The sequence below is a fragment of the Prinia subflava genome, chromosome 5 (genome assembly GCF_021018805.1).
Source record: "Prinia subflava isolate CZ2003 ecotype Zambia chromosome 5, Cam_Psub_1.2, whole genome shotgun sequence".
In the NCBI taxonomy this organism is placed as follows: domain Eukaryota; kingdom Metazoa; phylum Chordata; class Aves; order Passeriformes; family Cisticolidae; genus Prinia; species Prinia subflava.
In genome coordinates, this window is record NC_086251.1 from 41788856 (window position 1) to 41811658 (window position 22803).

At 53.0% G+C, this 22803-nt stretch overlaps 1 protein-coding gene across 2 annotated transcripts; it reads right to left on the minus strand.

Moving 5' to 3' along the window:
* Positions 1-372: 372 nt before the first annotated feature.
* ISM2 (isthmin 2) lies at positions 373-21371 on the minus strand. Of its 2 annotated transcripts, none has more exons than XM_063399075.1 (6): positions 20601-21371; positions 6622-6858; positions 5754-6129; positions 4826-4966; positions 4239-4310; positions 373-3771 (listed from the first exon to the last, which is right to left on the minus strand). In XM_063399075.1, the coding sequence occupies exons 1-6, from the start codon at positions 20739-20741 to the stop codon at positions 3254-3256; spliced, it is 1485 nt and encodes a 494-aa protein (XP_063255145.1). In that variant the 5' UTR covers positions 20742-21371; the 3' UTR covers positions 373-3253. The 2 variants fall into 2 exon arrangements, with proteins under 2 accessions (XP_063255145.1, XP_063255144.1); XM_063399074.1 differs by having other exon boundaries at positions 4239-4316; positions 20601-21369.
* Between the last annotated feature and the right edge of the window lie 1432 nt (positions 21372-22803).

Consider the following 22803-nt stretch of genomic DNA (forward strand, 5'->3'; position numbering starts at 1 on the left):
AAGTGGTGTGCTGGACCATCAGCCAGTACCCAGCTCTGGCCAGGCTGACCATGGAATAAAACCCAAGGTCAGGGTTGGGGCACAGGCAATGCATTTGCTTCTCACCACTGACCCCGAGGGTCTTCTCGTAGGAGGCTTCCTTGCCTCTCAGAACTTCATATCCCATGGGCTCCAGATAGCCTTTCTTACCTGTGACTTTTGCAGTCAGACAACTTCAAATGCAAATGTTAAGCGAAGCAAGCAAAGCCATCAGGGCCCCAGCTAGGGCTGGGAACCCAAGACATACATCCTTAAACACAGCATCATTCCTCTCAACCAAAATAAATAGCAACACATGCCTCAGTCACAACTGAATGACATTAGCATGACATATACATATATAAAGTGCTTTATTGCAGCATCAGATTAAAGAACTCTTCTCTGTGAAATTTTGAGGGAATAAAAGACATTTTATATATATTATATATAAAAAACCAATAAATTTAAGGAGTGAAAGCTTAGAGATTCATCACTTAAATAGCAGTGGGCTGGACAGAGTCTTTGATGGGATATAAAAATAAACACTTGCCTAACATCTACTTTTCTCACGGTGTTCTGCAAAGCCTCACAGTGTGTAAGGTGCTTGTATGAGGAACAACGGTGCTTGTTTCTCATGCTCCAGTTTGTGCCTGTATTGTTCAAACCACTGAGGCAGCAAAGCAGAACAGCTACTTGGCTCTCAACTAGATTTTGTGGGGGAGTCGGGAAACAGGAAAGTATCAATGCAAGAAATTTTTTTACTTGCCCTTGGATAGGAACTCCAGTTATTACAGAAATTACAAGTTTTTTCTGGGGGTTAGACTGGTTGACATAGCCAGTGTAAAGAGGAGGAGGGTAAAAATCCTGGGTAACACTCTCACTGTAAGAGCACTTCCTTAGAGAGCAGCCAGTCCAACAAACAAATTGGCTGAGCATTTGTAAGTCTTCTTCAAGAAAGACTGTTTGTAGAAGTCCTGCTTCCATGCGTGGGTCCAACACTGAACACTAGGCACGTTCAACAGGAGGTTGCTTTAAAGAAGTCTGCACTGTTGGTAAAAAAACTCCACTGAGAGTTTGATGAGGGTAATGATGGCATATGGTATGGGAGTGGAAATACGCTCTGCTGAATGACTGCAGTTACCAAGCTCATGCTTCCATGGCTTCAGACACTCAACTTGTTTGCTTCCTCTTGCTGAGGCTCCCTGGCTCCCAGAACCAAGCCACCAGATCACTGTCACCCCCTCTTGACCACCTCTATATGACCTACCTATTTGCCAGAAACTAGCGAGTGAATGACCATCTGGGCTAGAGAACATGTAGTGATCATGAAAATGTTCCAAGGTCTCCATCCATGCTTATTTGGTTCTCTTCTTTCTCACCATTTACAGAACACTGGTCATCTCAGACTGCATGTCTGTTGGGAAATGGATGATGTCTGCCTGTATTTTGATAGAACCCATATCCAGAGTCCAGGGATACAAGGGTGTGATAATAGTTGAGTAAGAATAATTCAGTTATAATTTCATTAATATTTTTGTTTTACCAGCTATGAAGTCTTAGGTATGGATGACCAAGGATGGAATATTCTATCAGTAACCATGGATCAACACACACTCAACAGATACAAAGATATCCCCAGAAAGATTCCCCTAAGAGCTTTCAGACCAAGGATATTCACTGAGGCTGGATAAAGCTCTTTTAAGAAGGACAGACAGCACAGGATGGCCAACTAAGGACCTCTGCAAGCATTTCTTTTGGTTCAACAGTGCCCTGCAGAAGTACATGGAGTAGCTAGCAGCTTTGCATGAAACCTCTAGTGTAGAAATTAGTCCATTCTTCTTTACGTGTGCTTGACTTTTATTTCCCCTGATGCATAAAATTTGTTAAATAAAAGCTATAAATTTTCTGCCAGTTCAGCAACTGAATGTCCAGGGACAAAGGTGCTCAGCCTAGTTTCTCTGCAGAAAAGCTTCCAAAATATGCTGGGACACACTGCCATGGACCTGTGAAAAGTTGAATAAAGCCCAGGCAAGATCAAAGTGCCAACAGAGAGCATCACGATCCCTCATCTGTGGACACTAGGTATTGACATTATTAGCACATACGTCTTCCTCCTCTGGAGCCACACTTGTGAGCCTGGCCTGGCCTGGAAGCGAGTCTGAAGGGTCCATAGCTGGGTTTATCTGGGCTGCCTCCAGGTGGGGACGTGGGCAGACACAGACTGGAGCAGCTGGGGACATGGGCAGACTCAGCATGGAGCAGGGCCTAGCTTGGCTCAGTGCTTTTTGCTCCTCCCCAGCAATGGCATGAGCACTCAGTTCCTGGCAGGCTGAGAGTGGAAAACACAGGACTTTCTTTTGGGCTGTGTCACAGGTGCTCCTGAGGCCCTCTGGGGAGTGCCAGTGGGCCAAGGTCTGGTAGAGGGCTAGTGCTGTGGCTTGCACAGATGCTACCACCCTGCTCCCCCCAGCACCAAGGCAGAGGGGCTGAAATGCACAAAGGTGGTGTGTCCCCATGCTGACCTCCTCTGAGGTCCACCTGTGTGTAGCTTTGGCAGCCAAAACCCTGGTGGCTAGGCAGTCTTGCCAAGGAAGCCCAGGCAGCCAGTCTCCTCCTGCCCCACAGCCCCTTCCCCCAGACCCACAGACCCTGATAAGCCTTTTTCCCTGCTCCTTCCCAACCGTGCATGCACAAACCCAAGGATGGGGGGGCCCTGCTCTGTATGCGTGGCTGGAACAGCCCTGCACTCCCTAGGAAGACCTACCCCAGTTTCAGACATAAACCAGCGTGTGCCAGGGCAGGTGTACAGACAAGGGCAGGCAGCCATGCCTGCGGCAGCTCCTCAGATGTAGTGTGAAGCCAGCAGGAGCTGAGCTCACTTCACCCTGTGCTCAGCTTTAAGGCTGTGTTGAAAGGTCATAGAGAATAAAAGCAGACAAGAGCAGCCCCTTGTTCCCTCTACACCTCCCAGCCCCTGCTGCTCTTCACATGCCAGGACAGGAGCCCTGGACTGCAGGACTGCCGTGGGTGGCATGGCAGGGACTGCACCACAATAACCTCCAGCACCCTCAGGAATCGGAGGGGCTGAGACCCCTCTGAGGGGATGAGACAGATGGCACATCCTCCCCGTTTTGCCTGGCACCGCTGAGGAGCCCATGAGCCGGGTCAGGGCTGGCCAGGCTGCGCAGGGCTGCAAGCCAGTGGTGGTGGTGGCACCTTTTGAGGGTGGCTGTGGCTAGTACTCCTTGGCCTCCTGCAGCTGGGACAGGTACTCCTCCTCGGCGGGGTTGTCAGCACACCGCTGCCCGTTGTTGGGGGGCCGGACGGCGTGATAGCGGCTCCAGTCACCCTTGCAAAGGATCCAGGGCAGCATGTCCACTTTGTAGTGCAGCTCCGGAGAGAACTCGGTGCTGATGAGGTTGGGGACGCCGGCGCCCTTGCCGCGGGTGATGAGGCGGGTGTGCTCATCGTAGCAGCAGTGCTGGGCAGCCAGGGTGGTGCTGTCGAGGGAGAGCATGGAGCGCAGGCAGAAGCGCGCCGTCGGCTTGTAGATGTCCAGGCGCTCCTTGGGGCCGCTGGCGTCCCGCCAGCGGAAGCTCTTGCCCTGCTGCTCGTCCCGCAGGTTGACGGCACTGTAGACGGCCTCCAGCGGGTAGGAGCAGGGGCAGCTGGGCAGGTCCGTCAGTACCTTGCTCAGGTACTTGGTGAGGAAGTCGCTCTTGCAGTTCAGCCACTTCTCACAGCTGTCCACCTCTGGGGAAGGGTACCAAAAGGGTGAGGGCATGCACACTCTGCACACCACCTCACCCGGCTGCCATCTGCCTGAAGCCATGCTGGCACCACCAGCCATGCCTGCAACCACCAGGCAGGAGCAGCCAGGCTCTTGGGAGAGCTGGAGCCAGGCTGCACCCCCAAGGTAGTGACAGAGAGAAGGGGTTTTGTGCTGGGGCCAGGCTGGCAACATTCCCTCACAGGAGAGGGCATGTGGCAGGCTGGCCTCAGCCACTGAACTCTAAAGCAGGACTGTGTTGTACCAGGGCTGGGGGAACAACTGGGTTTCCCAGCATGACCACTGAAGCCTGCACATGGCAGGGGTTTGGGTGACTTAGGTCTGGACACCAAACACAGGACCCATTGGCTGAGCCCTCCCCACCAGACAGCTACAACCCTCCCAAGGTCTGTCACTGACGCCCCCAGTGCAAACAGAGGCAGAGGCTGACCTGAGTTGAACAGCTCTGTGGTGTTGTCACTTTTGAAAGGTGTCTCCTCTGTGGGGAAGACCATTTCTCCTTCTGCTCCTTGAGACAGCAAAAAAACAAAACAAAGAGCCTGGTTGAACCCAGGAGGAATGGTGGATTTTTCCTTCTGTATGTGCACCAGACACCACCCATGTCCCAGCCCCTCTCCTGCCACTTCTTCCATAACACAGCCCTGTGTTTGGAAGGAAGGGCCAGCACCAAGACTGGCCCAACAGAGGCTGTTAGTTATGTATATTCCCAGTGGATAGAGCTGGATCTCAATATGCCTCAGGAGAGGATTTCAAGCTCCCAGTGTGAGAGAGGTGGAAGAAGTCACACACCAAACTTGATGCCAGCTCTACCACCCCTGGGCCTCACACAACTTCCTGGGGAGGCATGAAGCCAAATCACAGCTTCTTGGTGGACACAAAGCCCCATGGTCATTAGCCCTGATCACATTAAACATAACTAATTCTTGAAGCACAGGCAATGCCCAGCCTGCAGCAGTGCAGGACCAGCCCACATCCAAGGCAGACAGTGCCCAAGAACTGACGTGGCCAGGGGCTCACCAGGGCAGTGTGTCAGATCGCAGGTCCTCGACTCTGTTGCTGTGCAGGCATAGCCACAGGACCGGGTCCTCTTCTGGTTGCCACTGCCACAGGTGATGCTGCAAGGGGACCATGGGCTCCACTCCTCCTCATCTTCATAGTCTGTGCACGGCAGGGAAGAGGCAGAGAGTGATGAACCCCAGCAAAGCTTTAGCAAGAGGGGAGACAACAGCCACCTGGGACCGCCCTCAGCTCTGCCTCCATCCCTGAACAGGGACAGTGCTGCCTGGGGCACACGGAGGTGCCCAGCCACACAATTCCAAGAGCCAACCCCATCCTCACTGCCAACCCCGCAGAAACAGCCCTGAGCAAAGGCTCTCATTCTCATGGCTTGGCTCCCAGCCATACCAACCCAAACAGGTACTGCTGCCCACCCCCACATGGCCTAGTACACGCACCATGATGCTGAACATCAAGTATTAGCAAAGGTTGGCTGGTTTTGGGGTCATGGCCAGGAAGATGCAGGAGGGAGCCCTGGCCCATCTGCCCACTAGAATTTGCCATCTAGCTCTATGCACCTCCTCCCTTGGGGGGCGCCCAGGTCTGTGGAAAAGGCTTCTGGCACTGATGTCACAGGGACCTGAGTCAATGGCAGCAGCACTTGTCCTTAAACATTTACATTGCATGTCTCATCTGAGCACGCCTTCGCTGGAGCCCATGCTCCAGTGAGATTACTTGCAAGGACAATTCCCACCAGGACACTGGCATGTCTGACTGCTGGCAGCCCCGGCTGACTGTGCTGGCCTTGCTCCTTGGCAAGCTTGCTTATTTTGTAAGTAGGAGCTGAGCACCAGTGTGCTGTGATTCCTGGTGCAGGGCTGCGGGCCAGGCAGGACAGGGCAGGGCATTGCTGGTCTGCAGGGCAGCTGCACATGCCAAGAGAACTCACCGTAATTATATTTTTCCTTAAAGATCCAGTTCTTCTGCCCGGGCCATTGCTGGTCCCAGTTACCACCTACTCCACTAAGCACGGACTCCTCCTCCTCATACTCTGCTGTGTAATCTTCCTCTTCATCATCATCCTCTTCTTCTTCCTCCCTGTCCCCTACATCCAGGTTGTCGTCCTCTTCCTCCTCTTCCTCCTCCTCTTCATCTTCCTCCTCTTCCTCCCCCTCAGCAGGGTCAGTGTATTCCCAGAAGAGGGGCCAGAATAGGTCCTTGTGAGACAACCACTCAGAGGATGTCAGAGACCAGTCATTGCTTGTCTCCTTCAACAGGTCCATCTCCATCTCAGCCTGAGGATCATCCACCACTTCAATGGTCACCTGGTGGGCAGATACGAGGCAAGGCAGTGAGCTGGGGCACAGCCCGTGGACAGACCCACCAGAGTGTGCCCTGGTTCCCAGCCCAAGAGGCCAGAGACACTCAGGGCTGCAGGACCGTAGGAGGAGTGCAAACAATCTCTCCTCATCCAGAGGGACTGAGCAGGGACAGAGTGGGAAGCACAGGGTGATTGGTGGTCACCCACAGGGGCGAATGCCACCCTTAGAAATTGAGAAGTCACCCACATTGGGAAGGTTGCTCTGTGAAGAAGGGCTGGGGGGGCAGGGGAAAGGCTGTGAGCAAATTCCTCAGTCGAGGAGCTTCTCCATGCCAGCTATCTATGCTGATAGTCACCAAGAAGAGAGATGACAGCGGCCACACAGACCCTGCTCAGGAGATTTTTTCTCTTAAGGATCCAAATGAGGCTGGAGAGCACCACTTTCACCACAGTGCTCACCCACATCCCCCCGCAGCCTTCCCAGACCACTCCCCACCTGGATGTTGGGGTTCTGGGCACTCAGGTCCACATTGGCCAGCCCCGGCAAGTTCTGCAGGTCCAACATGAAGGGCAGGCTCTCCTCGTGGCCAGCAGCACTGGGCTGGGGCAGCGCTGGGCTCCTGGCAGCCTGCTGAGGCAGCCCTCTGCGCCTGTGCCGCCGCAGCCCCCGCGCCCTGCCCGAGGCGGGCAGCTCCTCGTCCCCTGCCGAACGGGGCTGGGATGATGCTGACACCTGGAGAGGGAAGAGTCACAGAGAACAGCTCTTGAGGGCAGTGGCACAGGGCACGGAGCAAAGCACTGCCCAGCAAAGATGGGGCTGGTCTCCTGCCCCAAACAGTTCCTCCAGCCCATCTTATTGCAGCATCAGGATAGCAATTAACATGTTAATCAATCAAGTTAATACCAAGTGCCCTGTGCTGTGCCAGTGCTCAGTTCTGCTGCACTTGAACCTACAGGTCTATTCAGACTGGTACTTCCCAACCCCATGACCACCCTCTCTGCACCCCTCTGCTGTCCCACTGCCCATCTCACCAGGCTTTCCACTACTCACGTTCCCTTTTTAGCTATTTCTCAGTCCCTGGAAATGGGTTAACAGCAATGGTTGCTTCTGGTCACAGAGTTACCACAGGTCATGTTTAATAATTTTATGTATTTACATAAAAAGTTTAAAACCAGGGCTTTATGCCAAAGGGGAAAACCACACCCAAATAAATTGTCCTGTGGTATTGGTATTAGGGCAGATGACTTCAAGCAACACAGGTTTAATTGAAATTTCTGGTGGTGCCCAAAAGCTACCACTAAGACAGAAAGAAACTGCTGGCAGACATAACCCAGCTACCTTTAGCTCTTTGGGAAAGGGAAGATGCCCAGCCAAACAAGTCAGTGAGTGCTGCCCATGGCTCTAAGTGCTGCTGCCACTCCAGGGGCGCATGGCTCACCCTCCAGTCCCAGGAGGAGCAGGGGTAGCCGACAGGGAGCCCTGCCCGAGGCAGCAGCAGCCACGGGGGCCAGGGAGTGGCCGGCCAAGGCTGTGCTCGCCCGAGTCCCCACGCTGCTGGCACGGAGAGCGCGGCTGCAGGGGCCAGCAGGCTCCAGTGTGCCCGAGAAACCCGAGCCGGGAACAACTGGCAAAGCCCCCGGAGGCACGGCCGTCCTTGGGAAGGCCCGCAGGGCCCCGCAGCTCCAGGCTGAGAGCAGAGGTGCCCGAACTCCCAGCATCTCCGCCAGGGTCTGCCTATTTCTGGCTGCCCAGCTGAAACCCCCTTTTGTTCCCAAGCTCTCACCCTTCGCGTCAGCCCAGTCGAGAGCCGTGGGATTAACGAAGAGCATGGAGTGCCCCCTCCCCACGGCGCCGGGCGGGGGGGACGCGGAGAGGCATTTCTACCTGCAATTAGAGCCAGATGGTTCGGGGAAGGACTCCCCTCCCTTTCATCCTGATCACTGGAGCACTTCAAAGGCAGCTGGAGCCTAGCCAGACTCTCATGAGCGCACACAGCCCGTCCCCAGCCCTGTCCCTGTACATCAAAGCCCACGATCCCTCCATCCCAGGGGGAGGGAAAAGAGCAGCAGGGACGCTGCTGGTCCCTTGGCTGCGGCCCAGAGCAGGCTGACGGCAGGGAAGGCCTGACAGACTTCACCAGATGGGCCCAGAGGAGAGATGGCTGCAGAGAGGACAGAACCTGTGCTGCCCAGAGAGAGCATCTGGGGCCTGCCCCTCTCCCTGGCCTGGAGGACTCCTGTGGCACTGCTGGTAGCAAACCTGAGCAGAAAGACCCCCCTGCATACACCTTCCCCTCCTAGCTCCCTCTGTCCCCATGCAAACCACGATGGTTTCGGGAAGAATGCATAGGAACGATGCCTGGCTCTGTCTCAGCCTATTTCCCAGTGCCTTAGCCCCTTGCTAGGTCTCCTGTCATGTCCCAGGAGTCCTTGACAAGGATCAAGGAGCCCAGATGGAACAAAAACTGCAAGGGGGGCTGAGCAGGCAAACTTAGCCTTGTCCCAGTGCTGGCTGCAGGACATTCCCTGCTGGTGCTGGGTTTGCTGCCAGCTGCACATGCCCAACACAACCCCTGCACAAGAGACTGACAACAGCCCTGCAAAGCTGGCACTCCTGCCTGATTTGCAAAGGGCTTACTGGGCTGGGGAAGCTCGTTTCACACACAACCTAAATTTAATACACATGGAAAGTGAGGTCTCCTCTAGCAACCAGATCTGAGCTCACCCAAGGACACCAGAGCAAGCAAGCCAGGAACAGACTCAAAGTCTCCAAATTTACACTCAGTGCCTAATTCAGATTTTACGCCCAAACAAGCTCAAGAAATTCAGAGTACTGTTCCCACAGGGAAAATGTAAAACTGCTCCAGGGGAACTGGCTGCAATAGTGTTGCAGGGCAAACAGAACTCCCTCATCTCCCAGATACTCTGGAGGCATAAGCACAACAAGGGTGGCTACCCTGGATGGCCAAGAGCCCTTCAGCAATGGTCACTACAATGTACCACCCAACTCTTGCCTCCTGTTGCATTGCTCTGAAGCTGTGCTGGGTTAAAATCTGTCCCTGCATCAGATGTCCCTACCCCAGACAATCAATCCATGGATTTAACAAGCTCTTAGAAGGCCCAGTGCTCCCTTCAGGTCAGAGCATCCATGGCATCAGATATGTCTTCTCCAAGTCACGGAGGGTCTCCTGACAGCCACACAAGCAGCTGCCCTTGAGGTTTGCACTGCTGCTGCATGACACCCACCCTCTCCTCTGCACTGTCCCAGGAGCAGCTGGATAAAGCCATCAAGCCGGGAGCTAAGCCACTGCAGCGGAATAAGGGAAGAGAAGACTTTGCTTGTCCAGAGGAAACACTCTATTCCCCTGCTCTCTATAGAGCACAGGAGAACCACTGGAGAGCTGGTCATCAGCAGCTCCCTTCTCCTTCCACCACCACGGAAGCAGAGTGCAGTGCTAGGAAGCCATCAATGTCTTGCAGCCGAGTTCCAGCCTTCTCCTGTGACCAGCCAGCACCAAGCAAAGGAAAAAGCTGAACAAGGAATGGCCACAGCTGCTCCTGCTTACACTTGGCATATCCTACCTGTCTGGGAATAAGGGTTCCCAGGGCAGGAACCTGAGAGAAACTCTGGGGCAGCACTCAGGAAAGAGCACAGACTTTCCATTTGTGAAGATCATGTTTTGACTGAAGGCTATAAGCAGGAACACACCTCCCTACCTACCAGCCCAGGAGCCCTTCCCACATAGTCCAGGCTGTCCCACATGTAGGACTGACACTGAAACACCTTGAGGCACAAGCCTAGAAGAGATATTTGGAAGGGGAAGGAACTCATTAGCAATTCACCCCTGTCATGCCTACTTTGTACATAACACAGGCAACAAGGTGTGTGGAAGAGGTCACACATCACTGCTCTAGAGACTGAAGGCTGAAATTTTCCATTTCTAGTCCATACACCTCTATTAGAATCGCTCAAAAATCTGGAGATGATGAAGAGAGCAGCCACAAAAACATTTCAAGGAATGAAAAGACTTTTCCAGTGAAAGACTTGTACAATTAAATTTGTTTGTCATGCTGAAAAAGGAAAGCAGTGACTCAGTTTTCCAGTTCTTTAAGGCAGTAATCCATCAGGCACCAGAGACTCTATAACCCAGAACAGAAACACATAATAGGAAGCAATGTGCCCAAGTCAAAGCCAAACAAATTTAACTGAGAAATAAGAATTGTGCTTTTAACGCCATAGGTAATTAACCACAGGAACAATTAATAAGAAAAGTGATAATTCCTCTTGTGGAGACTGTCAAAACCCACATCACAGGGCTCAAGAGATGAGTACTGCAACTGCACTAGGGAAGAAATTCAGACTCTAGTAATTTTTTCTGCTCTTAAAATTTGTGATTTTGCTAGAAATATCTGTAAGGCTTTGAGCTAAATCTGGGTTAAGGAAGCAAATGACCAATGGTCATGTCCTGCAGCTCTTACCATTAGAGACATGACATTTGCAGATCCTACAGCAGTTTAAAACCTGAAAAAATCATCAGACTAGTTCCTGTGCTGAACTGCACTTTGGCAACCAGGGACACCACCACACTGCCATTTACGCAGCCACAGGTACTTGTCCCTCCAGCACGTTCCTCAGCACCTCTGTAGGTGTTGCAAGCTGCCAGAGCACCGAACAGCAGTGCTCTTTGTAACTACATACACTGCTGAGCAGTGCTGCCCCTCATCGTGGGCTTAAACCAATCCAGGAACACTTGAGAGAATTCCCCTGGCAGTGAAGCACTGCCAGAGCTTGTGCATCAGCAGCCAGCGGAGCAAGCAAGTCACCAGCACAGGGCAGGCTCAGAGGATGCAGCTTCTACCCACACCTATCCCAAGCCAATTATCGAGCACATAAACTCATTCAACTTGAACCAAAGAAACCTGTGCACACGGCAGTGGGATCAGAGGCAACATTCAGGCTGTGCTTTGGGCTTGTTAACACTGCAGTGAAGAAAATGACGTATTTGCTAAAGGCTGGTATCACACTGAGCTATAATTATAAGGAATGGGGGCTTTTGTTGCTTAATCATTACTGCTTGTGTTAGGTTTCCTTTGAACAGTTTTACCATGCTGTATTGAAACAAGAAACCACCAGAAGAACTATTGATCTTTTCCTGAATAGACCTTCCTTCTCTTTTCCCCAAGCTCTCTCCAACATTATTTTAAAATTTGTCTGTTGCAAACTTGCTCACTTACGAATTAGTCAAGTACATTAGTACATTTTTTTTAAACACAAAACTTTTTTTTTATTATTATTACATAATTTACATAAATGAGCTGCAAGGATCTGGAGAAAGTATTAAAAAATTATCTTTGGACTGAAACTGGGCAGGAACAGCTTGAAAACAGGGTTTAATATAAAACCATACTATAAATCTATGGAAGTAGAGAAGGCTGGTTGGATGCATTAGAAGGAAGCCCAGCATGTCTGGGGTTAGCTCTGGGGTTGCATTTTGCAGAAAGGCTCATGACAATTTTTGCTGGTGGGATGGAGAGAAAGGGAGGTTTTTCTAGGGCTAAAGGGTAACACTGTTGTCTCTTTAAAATAAAGTAAGAGTGAACAGTAGAGTCATCACCAGGAACAAATGCAGTGTGCCATGATGCCTCCCTCCCATAGCAAATGCTTTCTCCTCTATGAGGCACTGCTCAAAGAAAGGACTTTATTCCAGCCAGCTGAAACCACCACAGCCTCCTGGGGGCAGCAGTTTGATCCTCCTGGCTCATAACCCATCCACCAGCACATAACCTGTCTACTGGCAGTCTTTCAGCCAGACGGAAAATCCATGGAACACACATTAGGCAAGTGACCTCTGCCACCCATCAGCTCATCACCCACTTAAGGGATCTCCCAGAGCCATGACACAGCACAGCATCTTCTAGAGGTGCCAAGAGCTGTGTGGGTACCTACGAGATAACAGGGGAAGCAAACATGCTGCTCAGTGCTGTTCTGTCTGTAAGACCTTCTGAGCCACAACCCCAGCCATCACATCCAACACATTTAGACTTACAGGCAGGTGGCTTAGCAGGAGCTATCACTCAGGATTTTGACATGTGAGCTCTGGAAGATCTGCCAGAGGTAATTTAAAGATGTTAACACCTCTAGTTGCCTCCCTCTTCTTGTGTCCTGGGTTACACTCCTGCCCACAAAGGGGCTGTGGCACAGGTGAAGAGCAGAACTGAGACTTCCCAAATGCTGTGCTATCCAGTCCACCTCAGGATTAACTTACATGGGTGCTGGGGAGGGGGGGTTATTGGTTTGTTTGGGTTTTTTTGTTGGTTTGTTCTTTTCTTTTAATAAAGGCTCCCTTTAGGTTTTAGGAGAGTTCTACAAGTGCTCATGGAACAGACGAGGCACTTGGTTATCATGCTTACGTGGGCAGATCCTGTTTCTGACAGACCAGCAGGAGCCAGCAGCAAACTGTGGGCTGTGCAGATAATTATTACACCCTCGTGATTATAATTTTCATGCAGTTATCAAAATACTTTAGATCATATGGTATCACTTTCTTTTCTAACTAGCTTCATTCCAACTCTTTTGGGTAGGGAGCTGCAGGAGGCAGCATCAAAGGCTTCCTCATGTTTCACATTTATTTTCATGTCTCACAGTTGCAACAACTGTAATCTCACAACTCTTTCCAAGGTCGGTGACTCAGTTGCCCCTGAGGCAGAGACAGCCCTGGAGCAGAAGACACCACAGCACAGAGGAGCAGCAGCACACAGCACCACGATGAGCAAGGACACAGCATAGCTGACTTTGTGCAAGACCAAAAATGAGGGGGTTATCCAGGCTGCAGAGAATGCTCCTCACATGCATCCTGCTGGCACAGCCCAGCTCCTCACACCGCAGTCAGCTCTCCTGTGGGTGTGCCAATGGCATCCTTGCTCCCCTCATCACTTGTGACACAAGGAGGAAAAGCTGCAGCCTCATGGCCTTTCACCTCACCATGCCAAGCTGCTGCCCTCCTCATGCAGATCATGCTTGTTTCACCGGCAGATGTTTCTCTACCATAAACATCTTCTTCTTTAGCACTGTGACAATTTCTTTTCAAAACTCCCATTTTACAGACAAAGAAAATGGCATGCTCCTCAGGTAGCCTGCGGCAAGGCCAGGCACACATGCACTTCTCCCACATGGTCCTTGGAGAAGACTCTCAGGAAGGTTCACCACAGCTCCGTTCCTTCTCCCCACCTGCCCACCAGTTTCCTGCAAAGGGGAAACTGGTCTGCTTTCTACACAGATGAACCACACAAGCCCTGCAGTGGAGAAGCTGGAGCATATCCTGGGCACTGCTGGTACGTCCTGGCACAGCAGATGGGGCTGTCCTCGCACCAGAGACTCTGCCCAAGCACACGGGCCCCAAGGGCCAATTCTTGACGGGTGGTGCCTGCTGCAAGGACACCAGCTGCTGGCAAGGCACCCATCACTTGAAGACCCTGAGACTTGTGCTAAGTCATGGGTATGGGAGCAAGGCCCCCCAGAGACTGCATGGAGAGGTCCCCCAGAGAGACCTGCAGACACCCCCACATCCTCTGGTGCTCTCTGGCAAATGCTCCTGCTAGGGCACATGGTTTCTGTTAACCTAGCTGAGCAGTAATACACATAAGCTCCCAATGCATCAGAGGGAGTCGCTGCTAACTTGTTACAGCTCTAAACTCCATGTGCTTCAGCAACCATTAACTTGTTCCAGCTAATGATCTGCATTTGTTAGTCTGCACACTGTAACTCTCCCAGCACTGCTCCAGCTGCTGCTTCCTTGCCTGCCATAGCCCAGGCAAAACTGCAAAAGGAAGAAAACCCCAAAAATCGAAAAGCAGGTGTAGAAACAGACAGGACCAGATGAACATCAGCCTCCCCCTGCCGGCTAGAGGAGGTGGGGGAGGGAATCACAGGCAGGATGGAGTGCAGGGGGCACCTGCTCCCCTTGCCCAACAAAGGGTGCACAGACTGCCCCTCCATGCAAGCAGTGGGGCAAGGAATGCAGCCAACCAAACAAATGCAAATCCGTCAGGGATCCCTTCAACAACAGACAAAATGGGCACCTGAGCCAGACTTGGAGTATCTCCACGCCCTGCACAGGAAGGGATCCAGGCAGGAATGCTGCATCTCGTCCTCCTGAAGGGGCAAAGCTGGGATGACTCTGAGCCAGCAGCCCCTGCCCCAGGTGCTTGGCTGCAGCTCCCCAGCCTGGGGTCAAGCTCAGCTGCCCTCCCCAGGCAGCTTTGATTTTAAGGAGGCGGCAGCCTTAGCATGTCATAAAACCACACAGTCTCCAGAGGGGGAGGTGTTGGGAACTGCACATATGAGGACATCTGTACAACACCTTGTCTCAAAGGAGATGCTCATGGTACAGCACAGCGCAGCTGGAATTCCCTGTAATTCTGGCTGCTGTGGGAATGGCTGCAGGTGAAGGGGAGGGCAGGGAGACAGCAGAAGGGAGTGCCAAAGTATTAAGGAAGAGAAGACATCCCCTTCTTCAGGGAGGCAAAGAAAAGTCGATTTTGTACATGAGGCACCTCCCAGAGTCCCTCCAGGCCATCCAGCAAACACTGCCTCCTCAGCAGCAGGTACCTGGGGCTCAGCTGCTGGGAAAGAGCCCAAGCTGCCTTGCTCACCCTGGGGTAGGGCTGCCAAGGCTGGGGTGGAAGGCAGGCACTGTACCCATGCCATGTGCCAGCCTCCTACTGAGCCTTGCGTGGTAGTGGCTCTCTTGGTCTGGGACATGTTCCCACACCGGCCTTGCAGCCCAAGTCCTGAGTGCTAGAAAAGAGCCTGAAAGATCAGGCCAACCACCAGTTCCTAATCCAAGATAAAGCCATGCCTTGCCACCTCTTCCCTGCATGCATGGATGTTTCCTGGCTGTCTGCAGCCAGGTCTCTACACTGTGCATGTCTTGTGGTGCCAGGGGACAGCAGAAGGCAGCAATTTACTGCATTTTGTTCTGTTTGAAGTTGTATCCTTGCCCTGGAGACTAAACCAACCTGAACCTCAAGGGGCATTAGTGCCCTTCATGCCAAGGGCCACCTAGGACTCAGAGGCACGTAGGTCACCCTATTTTGGTATGTTTATTTCATAAGTACTGAGATGAAAGTACATCTCCAGCAGCTTCTCAGACAAGCCCCTGGAGTGCCTACACATGGAGAAGGAACATGGAGAAACTGAACTGCTTGGAAGCAACACGATGCAGGCTGAATTTTACAGCTGGCCACATAAAAGCATCAGGCTGCCCAATAGAAGGTTCCTTGCAAAAACATTCTAGCCAAACAAACAAACAAACAAAAATAGTCCTTACACTGCACTTTTGCAAGCTTCTGCCTGAAACAAATAGGATTTAACTCTGAAATATGCTGCAATCTCTTCCTTGCTCCAGTATATTATACAAAACCTGAGCCTCTGGCTGATAACATTTGCTTTGAAGGAGCTGGACAGCATAAGTGCACCTTGCTGGCCTGTCTGCAGCTCAGACTGTCCTCAGGCTTCCCTAAGGGAAGTATCAGGCTTCTTGTTTTGAGGATTATCCTGAGAGGACGAGTACTTACTACTACTGTGGACCAGTTTGCACTCCCTACCCCTAAGACACTGACAAGAGGAAAGCAGGAATTACTCCCTAGCATGCTCTCTCTATCACCCCACTGGGGAGGGCCATGGCTGGAGGCAGGATGAGTCTCCCAGCTTGACTGTCTTTGAGGAAAGGGTCTACACGAGTTGGAAAATTTTGGGAACCCAGAGAGAGTGCAGGGCAATACCCTGTGGGGCGATTTATGCCTAATCTCTTCCCCTTACATGTGCCTTTTACAGGAACCCCTTTGATTGTAACAATGGGAACGCAGCAGACCTATTTGTGCAGTGAAAATGGAAGAAGCCCCCTTGTTGGGCAGCTTCCCTACACCCGGCTCTCCTTTGTTTCTGCTGCTGTCTCAGCCCCAGGGCGGGAGGGTTTTCAACTGTGTTGACTAAGATAATTTGGCACTTCTCAAAAGGGAATTTGCTACAAAGGGCGAAGTACCTCCCTGCACACAAAGAGCCCCTTTCAGAGCGGAAGGATGCTTCAGTGAACGTTTTGTACCCACAAATCCGACCTCCGCCAAGGACAAAGCCAGGGACAAGAACGCTTAATTGCTGAAGAAATGAAAAGGTAAAAAGCACATCCTCAGGCAAAATGACTCTGCTACTGACACAGCCCGCAGTGGCGGCGGGGATCGGGCTGTGCAGGCAGCCAGCACCGCAGCCGGGCTCTCCCGAGGAGCGGCAGCCCGGCCAGGAGCTCCCCGCGGGGAGCGGGGGGGACACAAGCTGCAGATCCAGCAGGGCGAGAGGCTCTGCGGAAACTGAGATGCTCTTCTTGGCCAGAGCCCTAGAGGAAGAAAGACGGAGCAGAGCTGGGGGAGAGGCATAGGGCAGGCTCCCGCAGACCTCTGTGCCTGTGCAGCCCATCACCCCAGTGGTGTCTCCAAACCCACCTACATTAGGGCTCCCAAAGGACAGGGCTATCCCCACTCACAGCCTCCTGACAAACTCCACTCAAGCCCAGTTGGTATTTCTTTCCCTTTAACATTTTTTAAATCCAGTACAGCCACACCATGTCACCTTGGAGCTCCTTCACTCCCCACTGGTATCTCCTGCCAGGCATCACATCACTGCCATACGTTTAATTCTTAGATGATTTTTAACCAGGTGTAGACCTTCAGCTTTACAAGCAGTTTCCCATCGCTTTTCTCACGGCCTGGTTTAACCAGTAAATAATGTGTAGTGTTGTTACTTGTTTCCTTATTTCTCAGGGGCCAGGAGCCAGTCATATCAGGTGCTGCACAAACCCACTGATTTGCAGCCAACTCAGCCTCTATGCTATGCTTGATTATTCTTTTGTTGCCTTCCATTATCTCTTATCGCAGATGCCAGATTTGCTTTGCTCACCGCCTCAGACCAGGGGAAATCCAACAGCAAGTCCCAGCCTGGATCTGCCCCCTGTCCCAGCGCTGCAGTAACACCCTGGGTGCTTTGGGGAGTTTGCTGGCGTTGCTCTTGGTTCTCTCCTGCAAAAGAGCAGCCACCAAGCCCACCAGAGCTGGACTGGGTGGCCCGGACCCTCCATAAAACACTGCTGGCTTGCTCTGCCTCACCCCATCAGCACCGGGATGCTGCAACACTCCCATCACCATTCCCGCCGGCACAGTTATTCCTATGCACAACTATTGAAACGCTTGTGTCAGTTCACACAGATTTAATCACTCCTAACGTTTACATTTGTAGCACGTTAGTACTGTGGGTGTTTTCTGTTTACCAGAAGAGCACTGTAACTGATTGGTATCAGCTGGAAAGAATCCAAACATCTACTAACAATGTTCCGAGTCAATATTTTGAAATCCAATGAGTTTATCAAGACATATTTTTCATGTATACCTCTTGACTTCATAAATAAATAAACCATTAAGTGATGTGATGAGCTGTACCTTGTCTCCACAAGAGACACAAGCTTTTCCAAATATGTGGCCACATTTCTGCCCACATCAAAGTCCGATGCATCCAACCTGCAAAAGCACTTCTCTAAAGCCCTGCTGTACACCCACCTGCTGTTTCTGAATCCACCTGCCTTCCCAAACATCACCAAAAAACTTCAAAATTAGCAGGTATCTTCTCTTCTTAGAGTCAAGTCACAGTTTGGAAAGAAAACTGCCTTTCACCTTTTTCATCCTGCCTTTTCAACTTCTAGTCAAATAGAAGAAATAGCAAAATATTCTCACTATATCTGTTGTTTATGCTGAGCACAGTATAATTCAGGCAAAGCTTTGCTGACCAGTGTCATTGCTGATGTAAATGTAAATTTATAATGTAAATGCATGTACTTGCTCCTTTGGTAATGGCTGGAAATACTGGATCCTGATTGAGGTACAGGACCTTAGACACACTGATAAGGCTAACACCCAAAAATAAAGCATGTGTTCCCTCCATCCTTCCTACAATAACAACAGGACTCTCTATCTCCAAAAATTAACTGAAAAACTTATTTAATTTTTCTAAACTATTTTAGTATAGAAGTGCAACTCTAAGGCTCAGCACAGATTACAAAAATTCCCATTCAAACCTAAGCCAAGGAAAAAATGTTTGCTTTAAAAAATTTATTAAAAAAAGTCCAAGTTATGTAATTGTTTAATGGTTTTGATTGTCGATCTGCTCTGCTCTGTCATTTCTATTTTTCTCCTCACAGCCCCCTCCATTCTACCCACATCTGTAGGGCATTACCCATAGTGTAACCAATACTCCAGCTGTGGCTGCCCTGCTGCCATAGAGACAGGACGTATCAGTGCTGCAACAGGAACCATCTGTGTGTATGACCCAAAATCACTCTGGATTTTTTTAACCACCATGCTGCTGCGCTTGTGCTCTCTGCTTTAGTTCAAACAGCTGGGCATGACTACTCTCAATTGGCCCCTGCATGCACCAGAAACAGAGGATTTCATCCCAAAACGCATGGAGACATGCCAACACCTACTGCTTCCTCCCTGCCACGAGAACTGTGCCCCCGGTACTCTGAGGGATGCAGGCTGCACCAACACACTGCCAGAGGAATCCATTCTTCAGCTTCCTCCTAGCTCCTAGCCTCCACCCTCAAACCTTGGCTATATCCTCGCTGCATGTTTGTATTTCTGCAAGAAGCAAAGGTCCCGGGGACAGAGGCCGCGCTGTGTAAGTGCCGAGTGTGATCTTTGGCTTGCCGCACAACGCGCCCCATTCACAGCCACTCACAGCCCGCGACTGACAGCAGCCCACATGCTCTCCCAGGTATTTTAGATGTCAGATAGAGAGGAGCCTGAGACTGCGCTGCAGGGTCCCGTGGTGAGGACATGCACAATTTCCTAACAGGCAGCTTGTCCCTATCCTTGGTCCCAGCCACAGGGCTGCAATAGCTTCCTGGATTTCAAGTGTAAATCCCTGCTCCTGCGGCAGCTGGAGCCTGAGGTCACTGCCTGACATTTGTCTGCCAATTGAAGCAGCATCTGCGTCTATGGTTGAAGTTTCACTAGCAAAGTACAGCACTAACATGGTATTACCAGCACTACAGCAATTCTCTTTGCATCAGCCCACACTCCACTCAAAACTATCACCAGGCTTGACTAGTGGCACTTGGCTGGATGCAGCCTGTGCCTCCTCTTGCCCCTTGGCCAAGCATTCCATGTGGCAGATTCCCTCCTCACAGTTGTGTCCTAGACTCCATGCTGGAATGGAGTTTAGTGCATCCGACAGGAGCTGCCAGCACGACTCCTCCACAGATCAGCCCCTGTTTTGGCATTAACTTACAATACAGTATATTCCATCACTTTGCACCCCTTCCCCCAGTCTGACTGACACTGGAAATCAAATCTGCTGCTTTCCATTCTGCTGCGTACCGCCAGCGAGGACTGAGCTGCTCTTACCCTGTCCCGCTCAAACTCCTCCTATCATCACTTTTCTGAATCATTCCTTTCACCTACTTTTAGCAGCAGCATTCTTTGAAAGAGTACTTTTAAGACACAGCTCTACTGCCTAAATTACTTTTCCTCCAGAGAACAATTTCAAGATGGAAAACAGCTTGTTTTAACCATCCAATAGTCTTCCTCACTACCCGCTCTCTCGGTAGCTCCCTTCCCATTCCATTCCTGTCATCCCCATCAGGTCCCACCAGTTGGTTCCCAGTTTGACCAGTCCCTCATTGCCCGCTGAAGTTTCCCCTTCCGCAGTCGGCGCTCGCAGCCAGCGCGGGCGAGGACCCGGCGCTCCGAGGAGCGGGAGCCCCGGGACGTGCCCCCCCCCGGCCGAGGGCTCCCCGGGCCGCCCCGGGGCTGCCGGGGTGAGCGGGGAGCACGGCCGCTCCGGAACCTGCCGCACGGGGTTTCGGCAGCGAGCGGAGGAGAGACGGTGGCTAAAATCTATCGTGTCTTAGGTTTCTGGTAGAGGAGATCCTGCATTCCTGGCAGGGCACCAACTGCTAATTTGGCCGCAGCCGGACCCCTCTCTGCCACCGGGGATGCTGGCCGCCGGAGGGAACGGAGCTTCCCGGGCAGTGGGTCACGGCACTCGGCCCCGAACTCAGAAAGCCTAAAGCATCCCCTTTCCTTCAGCGTCCGAGCAGTGCGAAGACCTGAGGCTTCCCGAGAATTCCGCAGGCCAGGAAAGGGCTCTGCCCCTCAGCGAGTGAGGAAACAGCCGATAAGAGCGGGGGGCCCCTGCTTCTCCCCGCTGCTGCCTCTCTACCCGGAGCTCTGGGCGGCCGGGCCGCGGGACACGTGTTGGATGCTGCTCCCGTCCGAGATGCACAACTACCTCCGAGGGAGCCCCAGCGACCGCCCAGGTGGCCGGCTGGCGCCTTCAGCTTTCCCGGGCACGAAAGGGGTGCAGAGGCTGAGGAAGAGCCCTCCCTAGCACCATCCCGGCTCCCCGTGTTTCCCCAGAGATCGCCCTACCTCCGCCAGCTTGGAGCTCCTCTCCTTCGGGGTATTGCCGCGCTGTTTCCCCCTCACGGGTAGCCCTCTCACCGTAGCCAGGAAAGTTGTCAGGAAGACGAATCCGAGGATGAGCACAACTTTCCCTCTAATCAGAGGCATCTCTCCCTTCGTCTCTCCCCACCTCGCACGTCCAGGGCAGGCGGTCTGGCAGCACGCCCGCCCTTAATGCTCCAAATCCTGTCCTCCGAGAGGAGCAGTAAAAACGTAAAAGAAAATATATATCTTATATATATATATACATATATAAACCACCGGGGCCGGGAAGTGCGGTACCCCGCGGGCGCGGGCAGGGGCCGAGGTAGGGTCTGCCGGCCCGGGCCACTCCGCTGCCTCTGATCGCTCTTGCAGTCTGCCGAGCACCTTCCGCTGTCGCGGCTCCCCGGGGTCGCCTGCCGGTACTGATGCTGAAGGGTAACTCTGAAAAGCTTCACAAATGTGTGCGGGGAGGGAGGAAGGGAGAGAGCTTCGGCTCCCCACCCCACTTCCTAATCCTTTCGGCAATCCGATTTCTTTTCCTCCTCTTCTCCTCCCCTCGCCGAGTCACTCCCCGGTGCTGCCGCGGCTCTGCAGGCAACGCCGGGCACCGGAGGGCGGACGGGAGGCCGCTCGGCGGGGAGCGCCTCCTGCTCGCGTGAAGCGCGCTCCAGCCCCTCCCGGGCTGCCGGCCCCGGGCACGGCCCCGCCGCGCCCCTGCCCCGCTCGGAGCCTGCCGGCACTGCCAGACCTCCCCCCCTCCCTCCGGGCGCTGCCCCCTCCGGGGCGCCACCGCCCGCTCCGCTCCTCCCCTCCCGGCAGCTGCATGGCCGGGGCGGCCGCCGCCCCCTCCACCCGGCGGTGCCCGCGGGGCGCTGCCCCTGCGGCGGGGCCGGTCCGGCCCGGGGCTCTTTGTTCCGCGCCTCGGCGGCGCCGGCCCCGCGCAAGCCCCGCGGCACCGGGCGCTTCCCGCCGGGGCGGCCCCGCCGCCGCAGCGCCCTCCCGGCGGGGCGGGGCGGCCGCGGGCCCGGCGGCTCCGGCGCGGCCGCACGAGGCGGGAGGATGGAGGCGCCCCGGACGGCGGGGCGGGAGCGGGGACGCGGCCGGGCAGGGGGCTCGGAGCCTCCCGCCGCGCCCCCCGGGAAAAGAGCTTGCAAGAGCCGCCCCTTCTCTCCTTTCTCCGTGCGCCAGGGCTGGGGCCGCGGTGCGGGATGGGGGGACGGCCCCCCCGGCCCGGGGCTGGCCCGCGGCAGGCTCTGTGCTCCCCGGTGAAAGCACCGGCTGTTCCCGAATTGCGGGAGAAAGTTTCTACCGCTCAAAAAAGAGTCTTTATTCCATGATCTGCTCTCTTTTCCGCCGGCAGCATCTTATGCAGCCCTCAAAGACCGTTGGAAACATGGAGTAGCTGTTTACTTGCGGTGTAGAGAGCAGCTTTTCCAGGATTTCCACAGGCGTTCATGAGCCTTTGAAGGAACCTAGGGAAAGGACTATGAAAAAATTATTGGAGCAGGACACAGAAAGGAGGTTTTGCAGCCTTCTGAGGAGAAGTGCCAGTGCTTGCACGGTCCCAGAAAGGGAGACCTAGAAGGAAAAACCCAACATTTCTACAGCCTTAGCACAAAGCTGCGAATCACCTGGGCCCATTTGTCTACCCACAGCTGAAATCAGGACCCACACCTCCTTTTCAAATACCGACATCTGGTTTATGCAGACTTGGGGCTGAGATGAATGGAAGGAAATGTTTAAAACAAGACACAAACTGCAAGACAGATGTGAGGTCAAGAATCCCATGCGAGATGGATCAAGAAGCCCTTTCAAACATCTCATTAGCAGCACGGCAGCTGAGGGCAGTCTGACACTCTAACAGCACCCAAGGGTAGCAGCCTAGCTTTCAAGCACAGCAGCTTTTTGGGGGCAGCACCGAGCTGGAGCGGGACTCATCGTGGGAATGCTGCACATCAGGAACAGCAGCTACGACTGCAGGCGTCTCTCTGCAACAGAAGCGGCTTTTCTAGACTGCACATCAAAGCTGTTGCTGTGCCATGGACCAGAGACTGCCAAAAACAGCTCAGCACCCATCTCACAGGCAAGGTTTCCTGGCTCTGGAGTACAAGGCTGGAGGGGAACAATGATCTGTCTGAGCTCTCAAACAGGCTGTGGTTTTACCCAGTCATTCCAGTATGAAACT

Coding starts and splice junctions, on each gene's coding strand:
- ISM2 (XM_063399074.1), bottom strand. CDS start 20,741: ATGCCTCTGATTAGAGGGAAAGTTGTGCTCATCCTCGGATTCGTCTTC. Junction 6,859..20,600: donor GGAGCTCCAAGCTGGCGGAG/GTAGGGCGATCT, acceptor TTCCCTCTCCAG/GTGTCAGCATCATCCCAGCC. Junction 4,317..4,825: donor CGATCTGACACACTGCCCTG/GTGAGCCCCTGG, acceptor TGCTGTCTCAAG/GAGCAGAAGGAGAAATGGTC.